Source organism: Physeter macrocephalus, chromosome 16 (genome assembly GCF_002837175.3).
Source record: "Physeter macrocephalus isolate SW-GA chromosome 16, ASM283717v5, whole genome shotgun sequence".
Taxonomy (NCBI): Eukaryota; Metazoa; Chordata; class Mammalia; order Artiodactyla; family Physeteridae; genus Physeter; species Physeter macrocephalus.
In genome coordinates, this window is record NC_041229.1 from 50,092,169 (window position 1) to 50,107,943 (window position 15,775).

The 15,775-nt window shown below is 36.5% G+C and overlaps 1 protein-coding gene across 5 annotated transcripts in view; it reads left to right on the plus strand.

Moving 5' to 3' along the window:
- Positions 1-15,775, plus strand: part of PRCP (prolylcarboxypeptidase) — a 67,991-nt gene that overhangs the window by 26,610 nt on the left and 25,606 nt on the right. For all 5 annotated transcript variants that reach the window (XM_007120093.4, XM_055091481.1, XM_055091484.1 and 2 more), the window contains 5 exons: positions 5,684-5,824; positions 8,797-8,898; positions 11,737-11,918; positions 12,154-12,311; positions 13,007-13,179. In XM_007120093.4, coding sequence (XP_007120155.1) covers positions 5,684-5,824; positions 8,797-8,898; positions 11,737-11,918; positions 12,154-12,311; positions 13,007-13,179 — 756 coding nt within the window. The remainder of the gene's footprint in view (positions 1-5,683; positions 5,825-8,796; positions 8,899-11,736; positions 11,919-12,153; positions 12,312-13,006; positions 13,180-15,775) is intronic.

Consider the following 15,775-nt stretch of genomic DNA (forward strand, 5'->3'; position numbering starts at 1 on the left):
CTTATTTCATTTTAACATCTCTGGATTAGAACTGGAGACCAGAGAGCCCTCTTTCAAGATGCTTTAATGTATTGGAGATGTGAGTCTATTTTTTTGTTTTGTATATCTCTGAGTATACTTTTCATATGTTTAGTAAAATTTCAGTTAACTATTATCATATTTCTGGGTATGTAAATGAAACTAACTGTATACCGAGTTTCTTAAAACTATAAAGCTACTAAGAGTCAACGTGATTTTTTTTTTTAATCAGCAGCCTGATTAAATGAGTTAAAAACAATATAGTAACAATTCTTGAGTCAAGTCAGTGAAAAGACTATTCTTCAGTATAGTATTCAGTTATATTCTTCAGTATAACTGTTAGTATGTGTTTGGAGATAGGTACTTCATTTTGCAAATGAAGATACTCTAGTGTCCCCTGCTGAAGGTTGAAGTTTGTAGCCAGCCCTATCTGCCATAGTGTGTTACAGTGAAAAAAAGCAGGCCGGATTTTGTCAGAGGTAGGATTGGGTAGTGGATAAAGCACATGAAAAACAATTGTATTTGACTTTTATTTATTAGTTATATTACCTTGGACAAGTTATCTGACCTCTCTGAGTTTCAGTGTCCTTATTATAAGACTGGTATAATGAACGTGCCCCCAGAGGGCAATGGGGAGGATGGTGAGGTGATTTGTGTAAAGCACCAGCACAGTACCAGACACCGAGCAGGAGCTCTGTGTTAACCCTCACTCCAAGTTGCCACCAAAACTGTTTCTAATAGATGTGATGTTCTTACAGGCTTTTCTGGGTATAAATTTTATTTTTGAGCAGTTTTAAAGTCCAAATAGTTATTTTTGCCACAATAAACTATTTAAAGGATGTTGTTCTCTTTATTCCTTCTTGCCTACCCATTCTCATGGATCTCTTTATCCTCTACAAGGTGAAGAAGGGAAGCATCTCTTCAAATTTCTAGGACCACATTTTAGAAAGGACTGCTGTGTGTGACTAGAGGTGTTTTTACTTTTTGAGGTCATGCCTGTGTGGCTTTTACAGTGCTATTAATTATTTTAGTTATCTCAATACACCAAATTGAAAAAACAATTAAAAATTCCAGGTTTGCCTCTGACTTGTAACCTTGACCAAGGCACTTGACCACTTTGAGTCTGGTTTCTTCAGTTGAACAATGCAGATCAAATGGCGTCTACCTCCCTGTCTCCTTTTATGTTGTGATTTATAAAATCTCTGTTCAGGAGCACAGGGCTGTAAGTGGCATGCAGGCCTCAGTTCTCAACAGCAGAGGGCACACTGTACCTAGTCTGCTGGGTCATTAGGTATTGGAAAATATCTACAGTTGTGTAGCCCGAAGTTGATATTGTTGGTAATTAGGAAGAGTCAAGAAAATTCTGCAAATTAATGTTTTGTAAATGATATTTCACTACCTCTTTCTAGCTGTTTAATATTTAGGTGAAGCACTCAAGAGATAGGAGATTTTGACATTCTAAGGGTATGTCCTATAATTCTGTGAAGAGCTTCATCACTCTCTGCCTTTACCCCATCTAAGTACTCCATGCTTAGGATTGGTGTGCAGATGGGATGGAGTGGAGAGCTAACATTCGCTGAGCATGTATTATATATCAGGGACTATACCGAATACTTTGGATATGTTTTCTCTAATCTTCACAGCAATCCTTTGAGTTATGTGTTATTATCCTTATTTTATATAGGACAACAGTGGGGCTCACAGAGGTTAAGTGACTTGCCTGAGGCCCCACAGTAGCAATTCAAGTTCAGATCTATTGACTTCTAACCTGCTTTCTTTCTGTCATACCGGAGTTCCACCCCCTTTTCCCCAAGCTAAACAATTAGGGATTGCTAGGAGCAGGAGTGCCCTGAGAGTAGCCACAGAAGGAAGTTTGGCTTTCTCTGTCTAAAGTTCTTGTGGCTCTTGTAATTCTAGATACAAGCTTTTCCTCTGGCAAGAATTTTTTTACCATATACATTTAACATGATATATATAAACATATACCCATAGTTTTCAAATTTGAAACCTTTAGACTGTATTATTGAAATAGGTTTCTTTGTGGGCTGCTTTTAAAGGGAACGGCAATATCTCATTTTACAAGGCTAGGCTCTAAAGTCAGTGGGTAAGTTGAAAATCACTATGGCAGAATTATCTTTGAGAATACCAGGGGAAGGCATCTTGTTAGAGAGCTGTGTACTTCCTTTAAGTCCAACACAGCTAGTGCTTCCTCCTTTGTTGAAATAGATGATGGTTTTTCCTGTTGAGCTTCAAATGATGCAGTTGGCTTGTATTTAGGGGCCATTTTGGGTGGTAATTCACATCTTTAAACATCAGAGTTTCATTCAGCATAGTGAGATGCTTACATATTAGAAGTCTTCTGAAACCTAGATCAAGAGAAGGAATAGCAGATTCTTGTCTTATTTGGGAGCTTGTGCTAACTCATTGGTTCTCAGAATGTTAGCTGTACATGAGAATTACTTGGAGGGCTTGTTAAAACACAAGTTACTGAGTTCTACTCCCCACAGTTGCTAATTCAGTAGGCCTGGGATTCAGCCAGAGAATTTGCATTTTTAACAAATTCCAGATGAAGCTGATACTGATATATAGGGACCTCACGTGGAGAAACACTACTAATTTGAATGGAAGCAAGTGGAATCACTTGTCTATCTTCCCTTCACTGTTTGCCTGTTTCTCTTGCTCTTTTTTACTTTTAGGCTTAGTGGGTATAATTGAATTAGTTTAAGTTAAATCAAGGAGCTGTGGCTCAGCTAACTCTTTATCCTGTTGCTTAGTTTACTACTTGGCCTAGAACAAGTACTTGACCCATTCAATAGATGCTTGTTGAGAAAGTGATTGAGTGAGTTAACATATGTCATGGGAGGGGTTTTTTGGCACATGGACATCATTATTATATACCTGTTCCATACAGACTGCTTATTTTACTGAAAGGTAGATAGTCTTAATATTAGAATAGCTTGTATTTTAGGACTATATATGGTGATAATCGTGGACATCGGGAAGTGTGCATTAGGTGCAGTTTTGAGAAACTTGCATTTTGGGATCTCTGGTATGAATGTGAAGAGTGTGTGTGTGTGTGTGTGTGTGTGTGTGTGTGTGTGTGTGTAGATGGAGTGGGTGCTGGAAGTTCCATCTGTTTTAGAATGGCCAAGGGAAATCTTACAAGATCTGGATTAGGTCAGAACCAGCTCCTGCCCCAGGAAGGTTGGAGCAGCACTGGATCAGCCTATGTGTGCCCCAGACCACCCTGCATTCTCACTCCTGTCCCTCTAAAGCACTGAAGAATTCAAACACTATGACCCTAAAGGCTCAGTGGGCTCTGTACTGTTGGGTAACTCTTTAAATTTAGATAGTTGTATATGAATTTTACCATATTATAGGATTTAATAATTGTATTTTTTAAATGGTGAGTTTATTAAGAGGAGGGTGAAAAAACTCAAAAAATATATTTTCAATGTAAGTTCAACGTAAGCTTAAAATTGTGTCTTTTTTTTTTTTTTTTTTTTTTTTGCGGTACGCCTCTCCCTGTTGTGGCCTCTCCCATTGCGGAGCACAGGCTCCGGACGCGCAGGCTCAACGGCCATGGCTCATGGGCCTAGCCGCTCTGCAGCATGTGGGATCTTCCCAGACCGGGGCACGAACCTGCATCCCCTGCATCGGCAGGCGTACTCTCAACCACTGCACTACCAGGGAAGCCCAAAATTGTGTCATTTTGACATGTTTTATATTGTATCTCACGAAGTCTCAGTATCCAGTGTGTTTTTTTCTCTCTCAGTATAGATTATATTTTTTCCTTTAAATTCATTTTACTTTTTTATGCTGAAGTATTTTCAAGTAAATTATAGACTGCATGACGTTTTCTCTCTAAATCCTTCAATGTACAGCTATAGAAAAAGAAAAACATTTTTTTATGTAGCCAAAACAATATGATCACTCCTAACAAAATTAACAAGTCCTTAGTCTCACCTAATACCTAGTCCATATTTAAATTAACGCAGTTGTCCCTAAATTGTCATTTATATCTTGTTTGTTCAAACCAAGATACAATCTGGAATCATGCATTGCATCTGATTATTATGTTCCTTAAATTTTATTTATTCTAAAACAGTCCTTTTATCAGGATATTGCCTTGCCTTTTTCTTGTAAAATGTCTTACCTTTGGATTTGTCTGATTGCCTCTTCAGAGTATCTTCAGCTTGTTTTTCTACCCTTTGTATTTCCCAGAAACTGGAAATTAGATGTAAAGACTGGACTAAGCTAGAAGTCAAACATTTTTGGCAAGAATTCATCATAGGTGAAATGTGCTTTGTGTTGTACCATGTGAGGAGATACATAATTCCTGCTCACACCACTGTTAGTGATGCTAACTTTGATTACTAGGTTAAGGTGATGACAGCCTGATCTTGTGACAGTATTCTCTATGGTATTACTTTGGTAGTAATATGAATGTTCATTTTCCTGTCATCCATTCTCCTAATGCTTTTAACACTATTTGGTAATTCTTTCCTGAATCAGTAACTTCACTAGGGTTTGCCAAATATCATTTTTCTAATTCTGTCATTCCTTCTGCATTAGCTGACATTTGGTAAAACAGAGCTCTTTTTTCATCAACTGGGACTATTTGGTACCCTGAAATATAATTCTATTGGAAAGGCAGGTTAAATGTTGAGTTCTTTACTCTTTTATTCACAACTTCTAAGTGAGGAGTTGGTTTAATAAATAACTTAAATGGTGGCAAATGAATATTTTTCTTGCTTTTTCTTTTTTGATATCCTTATGGAGTAATGGATTTTCATGAATTGAACGTTTTAATCAACTACAATCATTATTCTTATGTTCAATTTGTTTTATGTTCAATTTATTAAAACTTTAGCCAATGATAGTCCTTTGTAGTTGGCTCCTATATTTGTTAGATATAACTCCATTAATTTTTTTTTTTTTTTTTTTTAAGCTGCTCTGTGGCATGTGGGATCTTCCCGGTCTGGGGCACGAACCCGTGTCCCCTGCATCGGCAGGCGGACTCTCAACCACTGTGCCACCAGGGAAGCCCAACTCCATTAATTTTTGAGTGCTTCCTTGCACAGGAAGATGCATTGGTTTATCTTGTAGCTTCCTTGTCCCAAATGTCAGGCAGCCATTTCACTAACAAGCCCTATTCCTTTTAGTGGGGAATAGTATTAGATACCAAAATCCTGGCCCTTGGAATGTTAATTGTTATTGGGGTGACAGTGTTTATAGACCTTTTTTTCAGTGGTCTGTTTAGTCCTTGAATTTTGATATTAAAAATTTCAATAATGAAAATTCAGGTAATAAGGAATGTCTGTATTTTAAAAATGAAAAGGTTCCAATTAATAGGTTCTACTGTTTCATTCAATTTTAACATTATTGTGTTTTTAAGTAGCTACTTGATTTTATAATTGTATCTTTTGTCTTACACTGAAAATCTTGATCACCAATAACATTTCTTTATCTTAAAATATAAAGAAAATAATTTCAAAATAACAATATCAATATTACTACTACTAATGAAACCAAATGAAGTTTAAATTTTTTTGTCATTTTTATAGCATAGATTGATTTTAATGGAAGAATAAATATAAATACTTGTTTGATATTTAATTACTTTCCTTTGAAATATGTCTTGTCTGTTTCTTTTTTGTCATAGGTTGATCATTTTGGATTTCATACCGATAAAACTTTTAAACAACGGTACCTAATAGCTGATAAACACTGGAAGGAAGATGGTGGGTCTATACTTTTCTACACTGGTAATGAAGGGGACATTATCTGGTTTTGCAATAATACGGTATGTGCAGATTTGTGAAACTCTGGGCTCAATTTCCTTTTTATTATGATCAACTGGAAAAAATCTTTTGCAGTATATATGACTGAGTATTTCTGTATTGTGAAGTTCTTTAAAAAATAACAAAAAGATAAACTCACGAATAATAGAAAAACAGCAAAAGTACATGAATAGGCAGTTCACAAAAGAATAAATACAGATATCCAACAAGCCTGTTCAGCTTTAAAGAATTACACATGAAAAGAATGAAATACTATTTTTGGACAATTGAATTTTAAAAGATTAAAAAAAAAATCCCAACTTATTTAACGATTGAACAAGGATATGAGGGAAATGGGAGTAGGAATGTTATGGCATATAGTTTATTATTATTATTATGGTCTCTAGAATGTGAACACAAGGGCAGGAATTTTTGTTTGTTCAGTGTTGTATGCTCAGATCCAGGACTGTGCTAGGCATATAGTAGGTACTCAATAAATATTTGTTAAATGAATGAATTAATAAAATCTAAACAAAGCCAGTGCAAATAAGAAAAAAAAATACAAGTTTGATTGTCAAATAGGAATGGACAAAGGTAAAATTGTAGCTATATTTTAGCTTTCCTGTTCTACCATTTTTCTATATTTGTGAGGGTAAAAAAGTGTAGCTGTTATGTTGCTTCCCTGACTATATATTCTGTCATCTTTTATAATAATGCTTGAATATGTTAACAAAACTTAATTTAGGAGGACACATGAAAGGAATAAATTTTCCTTTTTAATGTTCCAGAGCTAAGACTAGAAAATGGCAACTTTCTACCAAAAAGCTAGTCTGTGAATTACCTGAAAGTGGGGACTGAATCATATTTTCTCCACTGCCAATATCTGGCAGGGTGCCTGGTCTTCAGGAGGTCTTAGTAAATGTTGAACTGAACTGCACTGAAAGCAAAGATATGAACCCAATTATACTGTGTTATCACATTCCACATTTCTGATTATTTCCTTAGGAATGCTAGTAGTCTAAATATGTTAGTTGAAAATAAAATAATTCCCTAAGAGCTGAGATCCTAGATATCTGTCTCTCTTAGATGAGTGACAGATGAAATCAGCACTTATTTTCCTGTTCTTTATCATAGGTAGGCAACTGTTCCTGCCTCCACAGACCCCACTGCTCTGAGGCACTGCAGCATAATTTAATAAGACTTGCTGGGAATCTCTGACCTCTGAAGTGGTAGAAAGGAAGAGCTACTCAGGGTAGGAAGAGTTCCAGGTACCTGATAGAGGCAGATCCTAGAAGGACAGATCTTGGCCCTTTCCCAGCGCTAGACACACCTTCCTTTACATACTAAAATGTTTGGGTTGCATATTTACATATTCTGGACATTTATTTATTGAGAGGCAGTATAGTATAGTGGTCAAGAGTGAAGATGTCAGCCAGTGATAAGATTTGAATTCTGGTTTTGCCACTATGCTTTGTGACTTTGAGTAAGTTTCTTATTCTGTGCCTTAGTTTTTATATATTAAATGGTTATAATAATGTCTAGTTAATTGAGTTGTTATGAGGGCAAATAAGAATTAGGAACTTAGAACAATGCTGGCACATAATGTTATTTAATATTAATATGTTACATGGACCTCTTTTGAAAAATAAAAACACCCTGAAATAGGTGCAGGTAAATAATCACTTAATACAGTTGCTTCCTCTCAAACCCTGAGGTCAACTCCTCTGGCTGTTTTGATGGATGATCCTTACCCTTAAGAAGCTCATAGTCTGGTAGGGTCAGACATACATGTAAGCAAATATTGCAGCAAAGTAATAGAGATCTATACCTAGCACAGTGGTGTTGAGAGGAGGGTGTGATCAGTAAGCCATAGTGGGGGCAGGCAGAGGAGGGCATCTTGAGCTGGTGTTACAGAATCTGTAGATACATGGCAGGGAATGAGCAAGGTGTTAAGAGAGAAAATGGGGGTTATTGAAACCATCACAGATATCAAGTTAAATTCTCTGTCCTCACATGCATACAGCTCTTTTAATTGTTCATTTATTGGTCAAGACAAACAAAAAAAACTTAGAGGTTCTTAGTCTTTGTCAGGGAGCAACAGCTCATTCAAAAGCAATAATGTGCACTGGGAATGACAAGTAGTTTTAATCTGTGCTAAATATAAATCTAGTCAATTGAAGTTGGGCACCTAGAATGCTTTGTTAAGAAGGATTCTGAGGGCACAATTTGAGGTAAGTGAAAAAATGCAATGGTTGATTAATGACCAGCATTATGTGTGGAAATAAGGAGGTCTTACTGCACTTGATGATTGTGTTCTGGAGCCAGATGGCCTGTGCTTGAATCTTAGCTCTACCACTTTCTAGCCGTGTGACTGTCACAGGTTATTTAAACTCTTGTGCCTCAGTGTCCTTGTCTGTAAAATGGGTATAATCAAAATGCCTATCTCTTAGATTGTTGTGATAATTAAGTGAATACATATAGTGTTTAGAAGGGTATCTGACAAGTTGTAAGCACTCAATTAATATTAGCTATTGTTAGCTACTATTTATCTTCATGTAAATAAGATTAACATAAAACCCAAAGGAGTCCAATATGTTTATTTGTACTGTTCTCTTTCATGTTATAAATAAAAGTTATCTGTGAGTAGACAGATAACTTATTTATCCGCAGCTCTTTCCTAGATTCTTTGGCACACAGTGCAATTTGAAGGCTATTTTAGACATAATGTTGATTCTGAGGCTAGAGTGTCAGAATAAGGAGAGTTGGAATGACTGGTAGTTGAGCAACTTGGGCTTATTTTTAATTGTTTCACTCTAATACAGTGTGAGATTGATGTGCAACAATGAAACAGGAATTATATTGTTTACCTGTGGAACAAATATGAATTGCACAGCTTCTCAGAGAACTCTTTTTGGCCCATTTCATGAGTTGCAAAAAGATTCAGACTTTTTTTCACGACCTGATTTTATCCTGTGAATTTGTAAATTCCTCCTAGGGGTTCATGTGGGACATGGCTGAGGAACTGAAAGCTATGTTGGTGTTTGCTGAACATCGATATTATGGAGAGTCCCTACCCTTTGGTGCCAACTCCTTCAAGGTAAGTGTATTTTCTACTTTTAAGTTTAGAACATTTTCTAATTACATGTCCCACTATAAGAAAGAAATGATAGCTATAAGTTGAACTGCCTGAAATTTCAGTAATTTGTATTTAATCTTTACTTTTTATGTATAATGATCAGTCTTTAACTCAGTGTGATGAGGCTAGCCTTCACCAGGCAAATCTTAATCTGTGGCTGTAGAGATTGGAGGGAACTTTTCAGTGTTTAAAAAATGTCAGTAAATAATCCGCTTTATAAAAATTATACACTTAAATTATTGGGTCTACCACTGGAAAAAGATGTAATGAGTGTGCAAATGTTTGCTTAGTAAGGTGTTTTTCAATAAAATAAGGACAAATCATCGCTATGATTCAGTGAGGCCAACTGGCCACTTGGATTCCCTTCTGGCCTTTCTGTTCTCACAAGGAGCTTTGGCCTCAGCCACAAATCTACACTTTATAAGCCAGGACACCTTTTCCTCAACTGAGTCACTCATGTACTACCCTTGTGATTCTGGCTATATGAATTTGCCATCTGTATTATTATTCACTGACTATTTTTCTTTAAATAACTCACCTTTTTTTTTTAATGTAGACCATTTTTAAAGTCTTTATTGAACTTGTTACAATATTGCTTCTGTTTATGTTTTGGTTTTTTGGCCCCGAGGCATGTAGGATCTTAGCTCCCCATCAGGGATCAAACCTGCACCCCCTGCATTGGAAGTTGAAGTCTTAACCACTGGACTGCCAGGAAAGTCCCACAACTCACTTTTCAAACTTAGTGTTATCTTAGTAAGGCTTTGTGTACTATTCTTCTCTAAATTACATTGAAATAAAACAAATATTACATTAAAAATGTTTGCTCACTACCTAAGATCATCATGCATACCACCGTTATACACATACCATGCTTTTGGAGAAATCTGAGTTAGAAATGATTGGGGTTAATCATTTTCTAGGCTTACTGTTTTGAAAGGACTTTTTATTTTTATTTTCAGAGGTTTTATTATCTCATGTTACAAATAAATAAATAAATAAATAGTCCTTGTTTTATAAATGAAAAGCAGAGCAATTTGCTGATATTTGTTAGGCTGCATGGGAAACTGTATCCTTTAGCTTATTATTTTGCATAATTATCTGATTAGGGGAGTTGACAGATCCTGAAACCATTGGGAGGTAGTCAGCTTGTTGCAGATAGAAACATAACCTCCTCTCCTAGGTCCCTGTGGTTCATACGTTGCTGGCAAAATGGAGGTAAGGGCTGTCTTTGATATGCTTCTTTCCCTTCATGTGCTCACAGAATTTGTCCGTAGTGTAGGGGAATATTACAGATATATTGTGAGAATTGGGAAAAAACTGCACTCAGCTATACATAGTGCCATGAAAACTGGAAGTAAAGAATAGTGACAGACGAGAGAGAAGGTAAGAAGCCAGAAAGCATACATCTTGGATAAGGGGGAAGGTTAAAGGAGTAGGAAAGAGGAAAGATGGAACTCTGGTTCCAAAATATACCAGGTGATGGGAGTAGTCAGAGTGGTGAGACTAAAGTATGAAGGTCAAATAGGATAGTCTGATATGGGTATGTAGGTGTGTTAGTTATCTATTGCTACATAACAGTTTACCTCAAACCTTAGTGGCTTAAAACATTTATTATCTTACAGTTCCTTTGGGTAAGGAATTAGGAGTGGCTCAGCTAGGTGGTTCTGTTTCAGGGGATCTCATGAGCTTAAGATGTCAGTTAGTGCTTCAGTCATCTGAAGACTTGACTGAGGCTGGAGGACCCTCTCTGCTCATATGGAAGATCCACGAGTGACAAACTGATGCTGGGTATTAGTAAGAGGCTTCAGTGTGTCCCCTCTTGGGTTTTTCCAAAGGCCTCCTTGAGTGACCTTTTGACATGGCAGCTACCTTCCCTCAAAGTTGACAATCCAAGAGAGCAAGGTAGAAACTGCAGTGCTTTTTATGACCTGACACTGGAAGTCACATATCACTTCTGCCACATTCTATTCGTGTTAGAGCCAAGTCACTAAGTCCAGCCCAAGTTCAAAAGGAGAAGAATTAGTTTTCACCTTTTCAAAGGAGACACTTCATTAGCCTTCTCAGCTAAGCAGGACTCTGAGTTCCACCTCCCTATACTGCAATGAGGAAATTCTCCCTAGGTAGAGAACTAGATGATCGTGGAACTTACTTGCGGAGTATCCTCTCAGGGCTCAAAGTCTTGTGTTGCTTGTTTTCCAATGTCTGAAAATAGTTGTTCCATAGGTTGCTGTTTTTCTTTTTTTTTTAACTCCAGTTTTATACTTGTACATCAGGCAGGCTGATTTGTTCCAGTTGTTGGTATATCAGACATAATAATAATCTTTCTGATGAGGAAGGATGAGTTTTATTTTTACTGATGATTCTTACTTCAGTTTTCCACAGGGTTTAGTTTACCTTTGCCTATATGGTAGCCATTATAAATGTTTCAAGATTTGAAATAAAAGTTAGAATAGAGTAGTGGTCTGTTAAGATTAGTATTGTATTCTATCACATTTGTTGTTAAATGTTACTTACAGTTTGTCTCTGCTGTTTCTACTACCTCAACAAGGTCTTTGGTAAATAGCATTTAATAGAAATTACATTTGAATGCAAAATACATTATCTTCTTCCCACAAACTTAAAGTCACTTTTTCATGAGTTTAAATCAGCATTGCTATTGCTTTGACTGGGCGTTTTAACTCAGTTGCCTAGAAATTCTATTTGGAGAAATGCTTATCTGGCTTTTTTCTGGATCTATGCTATGCCTAAGCTGCTATTACGTGCACATTTATACCCATGTTCTTTGTTATTTTTCTTTAGGATTCCAGACACTTGAATTTTCTGACAACAGAACAAGCTCTGGCTGATTTTGCAAAGTTAATCAAATACTTGAAAAGAACAATCCCAGGAGCTAGAAATCAACCTGTCATTGCCCTAGGGGGCTCTTACGGTGGCATGCTTGCAGCCTGGTTCAGGATGAAGTATCCTCATTTGGTGGTTGGGTAAATGCACTTACGTTGGATGTGAGCACTTTCTTAATAATTGTCAAGGCAAACGTAGGGATTTGTTTTGGGTAAAACATGTTCTATTCTGTTGTACTGAGATTTTAAATTTCTATTTCATTAACAGCTGTTATTTTTCTCACCATTTTTGTTCAATATAAGTTTCAATTTTAAAACTTGATTCGATGAGTTATGTTTTTTTCTTTTCTCCTTCCTTGGACTTCTTACCATTTAGAGCTCTTGCATCCTCTGCCCCCATCTGGCAGTTTGAGAATATGGTACCTTGTGGTGTTTTTATGAAGATTGTAACTACAGATTTTAGGAAAAGTGGCCCAAATTGTTCAGAGAGTATCCGCAGGTCCTGGGATGCCATTAGTCGACTCACAGAAAAGGGTAAGTTTTAATTAAGAGAATGTAATCTTGGGATTTTTTTCCCTTTTAAGTGTAAAATTTAACACTTCCCACTTTCTAAGTAAACTTTTTATATATTTAATTTTAACATATGTATTTAAGTATAACATATAGAAAAGTACACAAATCAAAATACACAGCTTGGTGAATTTTTGCAACGTGAATATATAGTGTAATCAGCATGCAGATCAAGAAATCCCCTCAGAAATCCCCTCAAGCCCTTTTCAGATACTACCTCTGCATTTATCAGGCTAATCACTGTCCTGCATTCTAGAACCATAGATTAATTTTGATTGCTCTTGAATTTTTTAGTAATCAGAATTGCATAGTATGTATTTTTTGTCTCTGCTGTCTTTTGCTCGGCACTGTCAGATAAATCCATTTGTATTATTTAGTTGTAGTTTATGCATTCTTATTGCTCTATATGTTCCATTTGTTTATTTACAAAAGGGAATGATTCAGAATACTAATTCTGGTAAGCTTCATGAAGATAGGCAACTTATCTATCACGAGATTAACCAGTTCTAAAAATATTTTGTTCAATGTTGAAAAGCATTCTTGGATAAACTGTATAGAAGACTGAGTTTTCTAAAATACCAAGTGAAGAATGAGTGATCTATAAAGCTCTTCTGTTGAGCAGTGCTTATTAGATTCCAACAATTTGATTCTATTCTCAGGTACTGGCTTGCACTGGCTTTCTGAAGCCCTTCACTTATGCACTCCATTAACAGAATCTCAGGATGTTCAGCGTTTGAAAGATTGGATCTCTGAAACCTGGGTGAATCTGGCAATGGTGGACTACCCTTATGAGTCCAACTTTTTACAGCCTTTGCCTGCTTGGCCTATCAAGGTAATAGGAAAATGTCCTTTCATCACTTTTTTTTTTTTTTTTTTTTTTTTTTTTTTTTTTTTTTGCGGTACGCGGGCCTCCCACTGCTGTGGCCTCTCCCGTTGCGGAGCACAGGCTCCGGACGCGCAGGCGCAGCGGCCATGGCTCACAGGCCCAGCCGCTCCGCGGCACGTGGGATCCTCCCGGACCGGGGCGCGAACCCGGTTCCCCTGCATCGGCGGGCGGACGCGCAACCACTGCGCCACCAGGGAAGCCCCTTTCATCACTTTTAATCACATACTTCCTTTTCTTTTTTTTTGTGCATTCTCTGACTTTCAGCATCAGAGGAAGTCCCAGTGACAAAGGGGCTCTGAAGTTAGTCAAACCTCAAACCTAGGCAAATCCTGGCTTTTGTCACTTTCTGGTTCCTCAGACTTGGACATGTTACCTAGCTCTTCTGAACCTCAGTTTTCTCATTTTAATAATGGAGATAAAATGCATAGATTACAGAGTTGTATGAATTACAACTCTTAGAACTAAGAACCAACTCTTAGAAATAAGAGTAATAGTTGCTGTTAATGGAATAATTACTATGTACCAAATTCTGTGCTCTGCACTTCATATACACAGTTTATATATGTGAGACACATAGAGCTATATAATACATGGTCTGTGCTTAATAAATGGCAGCTGCTATCAAAGTGCTATGATTCAGTCAACTGCTAATACATTCTAAGTGTTACATACATCATAAAGGCATGATCCCCACACAGCAAGGTAGAGTGGAAAGAGCACTGACTCTGGTTCCTTGTTCAGAACTACCATTTACCAGCTGCGTGATCTTGGGCAAGTCTGTTCTCTTCTTGGGCCTCCGTGTCTTCCTCTGCACAATGGGATAACGATACCTATGTGCTCAATAGGGATGTGCTGAGGATCAAATAAAATATTGGATGTGAAAACACTCTGGAAAATTTAAAGACACTTGACACAATAAATTTTAAGGTTCTTTTCATGCCAGAATTCTTTATTGTATGTGTTCTTTTTAAGCATTCCTTTGTAAAGAGCATTCCTCTTAGTTTTAAAAACAAAAGCTGGCCAACTTGATGGTTATTAAATTTAGAGAATACAGCAGACTCTACAGCTAGAATAAATGCTGTGAATGTAGATAGAATTGGTAATACAAGAACCAGGTTTCAGAAGCACTTTTAATTTAACTGTCCCTTTGAATTATTAAATGCACACCTTGTATAAAACTTTGTAACCCAAATGGAACAAGATCATTTGCTATTAGAGATATTTTTCTTCATCTAAAAAGTAGAATGACCAGTGAGTATATTGCACATAGCAAGCCAGAGGTAAATGCATATTGAATTAAATTGAATTTTGACAATACAAAGTTATTTTAAAGAGCAGATCTCTCTCATGGTAAGAAAACCTAGATCAAAATAATGAGAAAAAACTAAATCTGAACAGATTAGTCTCCATAAATGTCTATGTGCTAATAATGTCTTATCTTTCTATATTATTTTACTATTTACAAAGCACTTTCATATATACTATCTCATTTAATCCCCACAAAAATCCTGTGGCAAAAAAGAGTTATAATTCCAGTTTTATGGAGAGGATATTTAAGCTCAACTAAGAGGTAGTGGAAGTGGGATTTGAACTCGAGTCTACCATTGTTCAGAGGCTATGATCTTCTCCCACATTGCACTGAACTAGAAGTCTTGCCTGAAGATTTGGGTAGATTGCTGGCCACAGTGTGACAACTATCGGATTTAACTTTGAACTCTGTACAAAGTGAGAATTACATTTGCATCTTTATGCCCACTTGGAGAACAACTGAGTTGTCAGATGATAAAAACATATGGGCAATTCTATCATTACTTAGAATAGGGGTTGGCAAACTTTATGTGTAAAGGACTATATAGTAAGTATTTTAGGCTTTGTGGGCCATGTAGTTTCTGTCACAGCTACTCAACTCTGTAGTTCTAGCAGAAAGTAGCCATAGACAATATTTAAATGAGTGAGGAAGACTGTGTTCCAACAATACTTTATTTATAAAACAGGCAGTGGGCTGGCTTTGGCCTGGGGCCTGTAGTTTGCCGCCCTGACTTAGAAAAATGCCAGAGGAATACAGCTTTTTAATATTCATTTGTTTATGATTTGGAACAGTGAACAGTCTAACTGGTTTTCTCTCTGCTTCTTTAATGTTCCTTTTGAGATATTTTGCTGTTGAGTCTTAAACGTAAATATATATTCTATCCTATCTCTCTCCTAAATAATCACTCAAAATTAGTGGAGTATATCTCAAATATTTTGTCATCTGTTTTTGATTTAGCACAATCTTTCTTTTATCTTTTGTGTACATATATATTTTAAAAGTTTATTTTTAAGGCAAGATAACTTTGTGTCTTTGCCTCACAATCACCTTTTATTTCTTTTATCTAGGACTTGTTCTTGTCATTTCTTCCAGTTAATGTTTTTTTACCAATTTTATCCTTTCTTTTGACATATTAAGGAATTCTTGATTGCTTATGATATATTTATAATTCTGTTTCCTGCCTGCACCCCACCGAAAGTAATCTCTGTTTGACTTTTGCTTGAGAAACTTCCA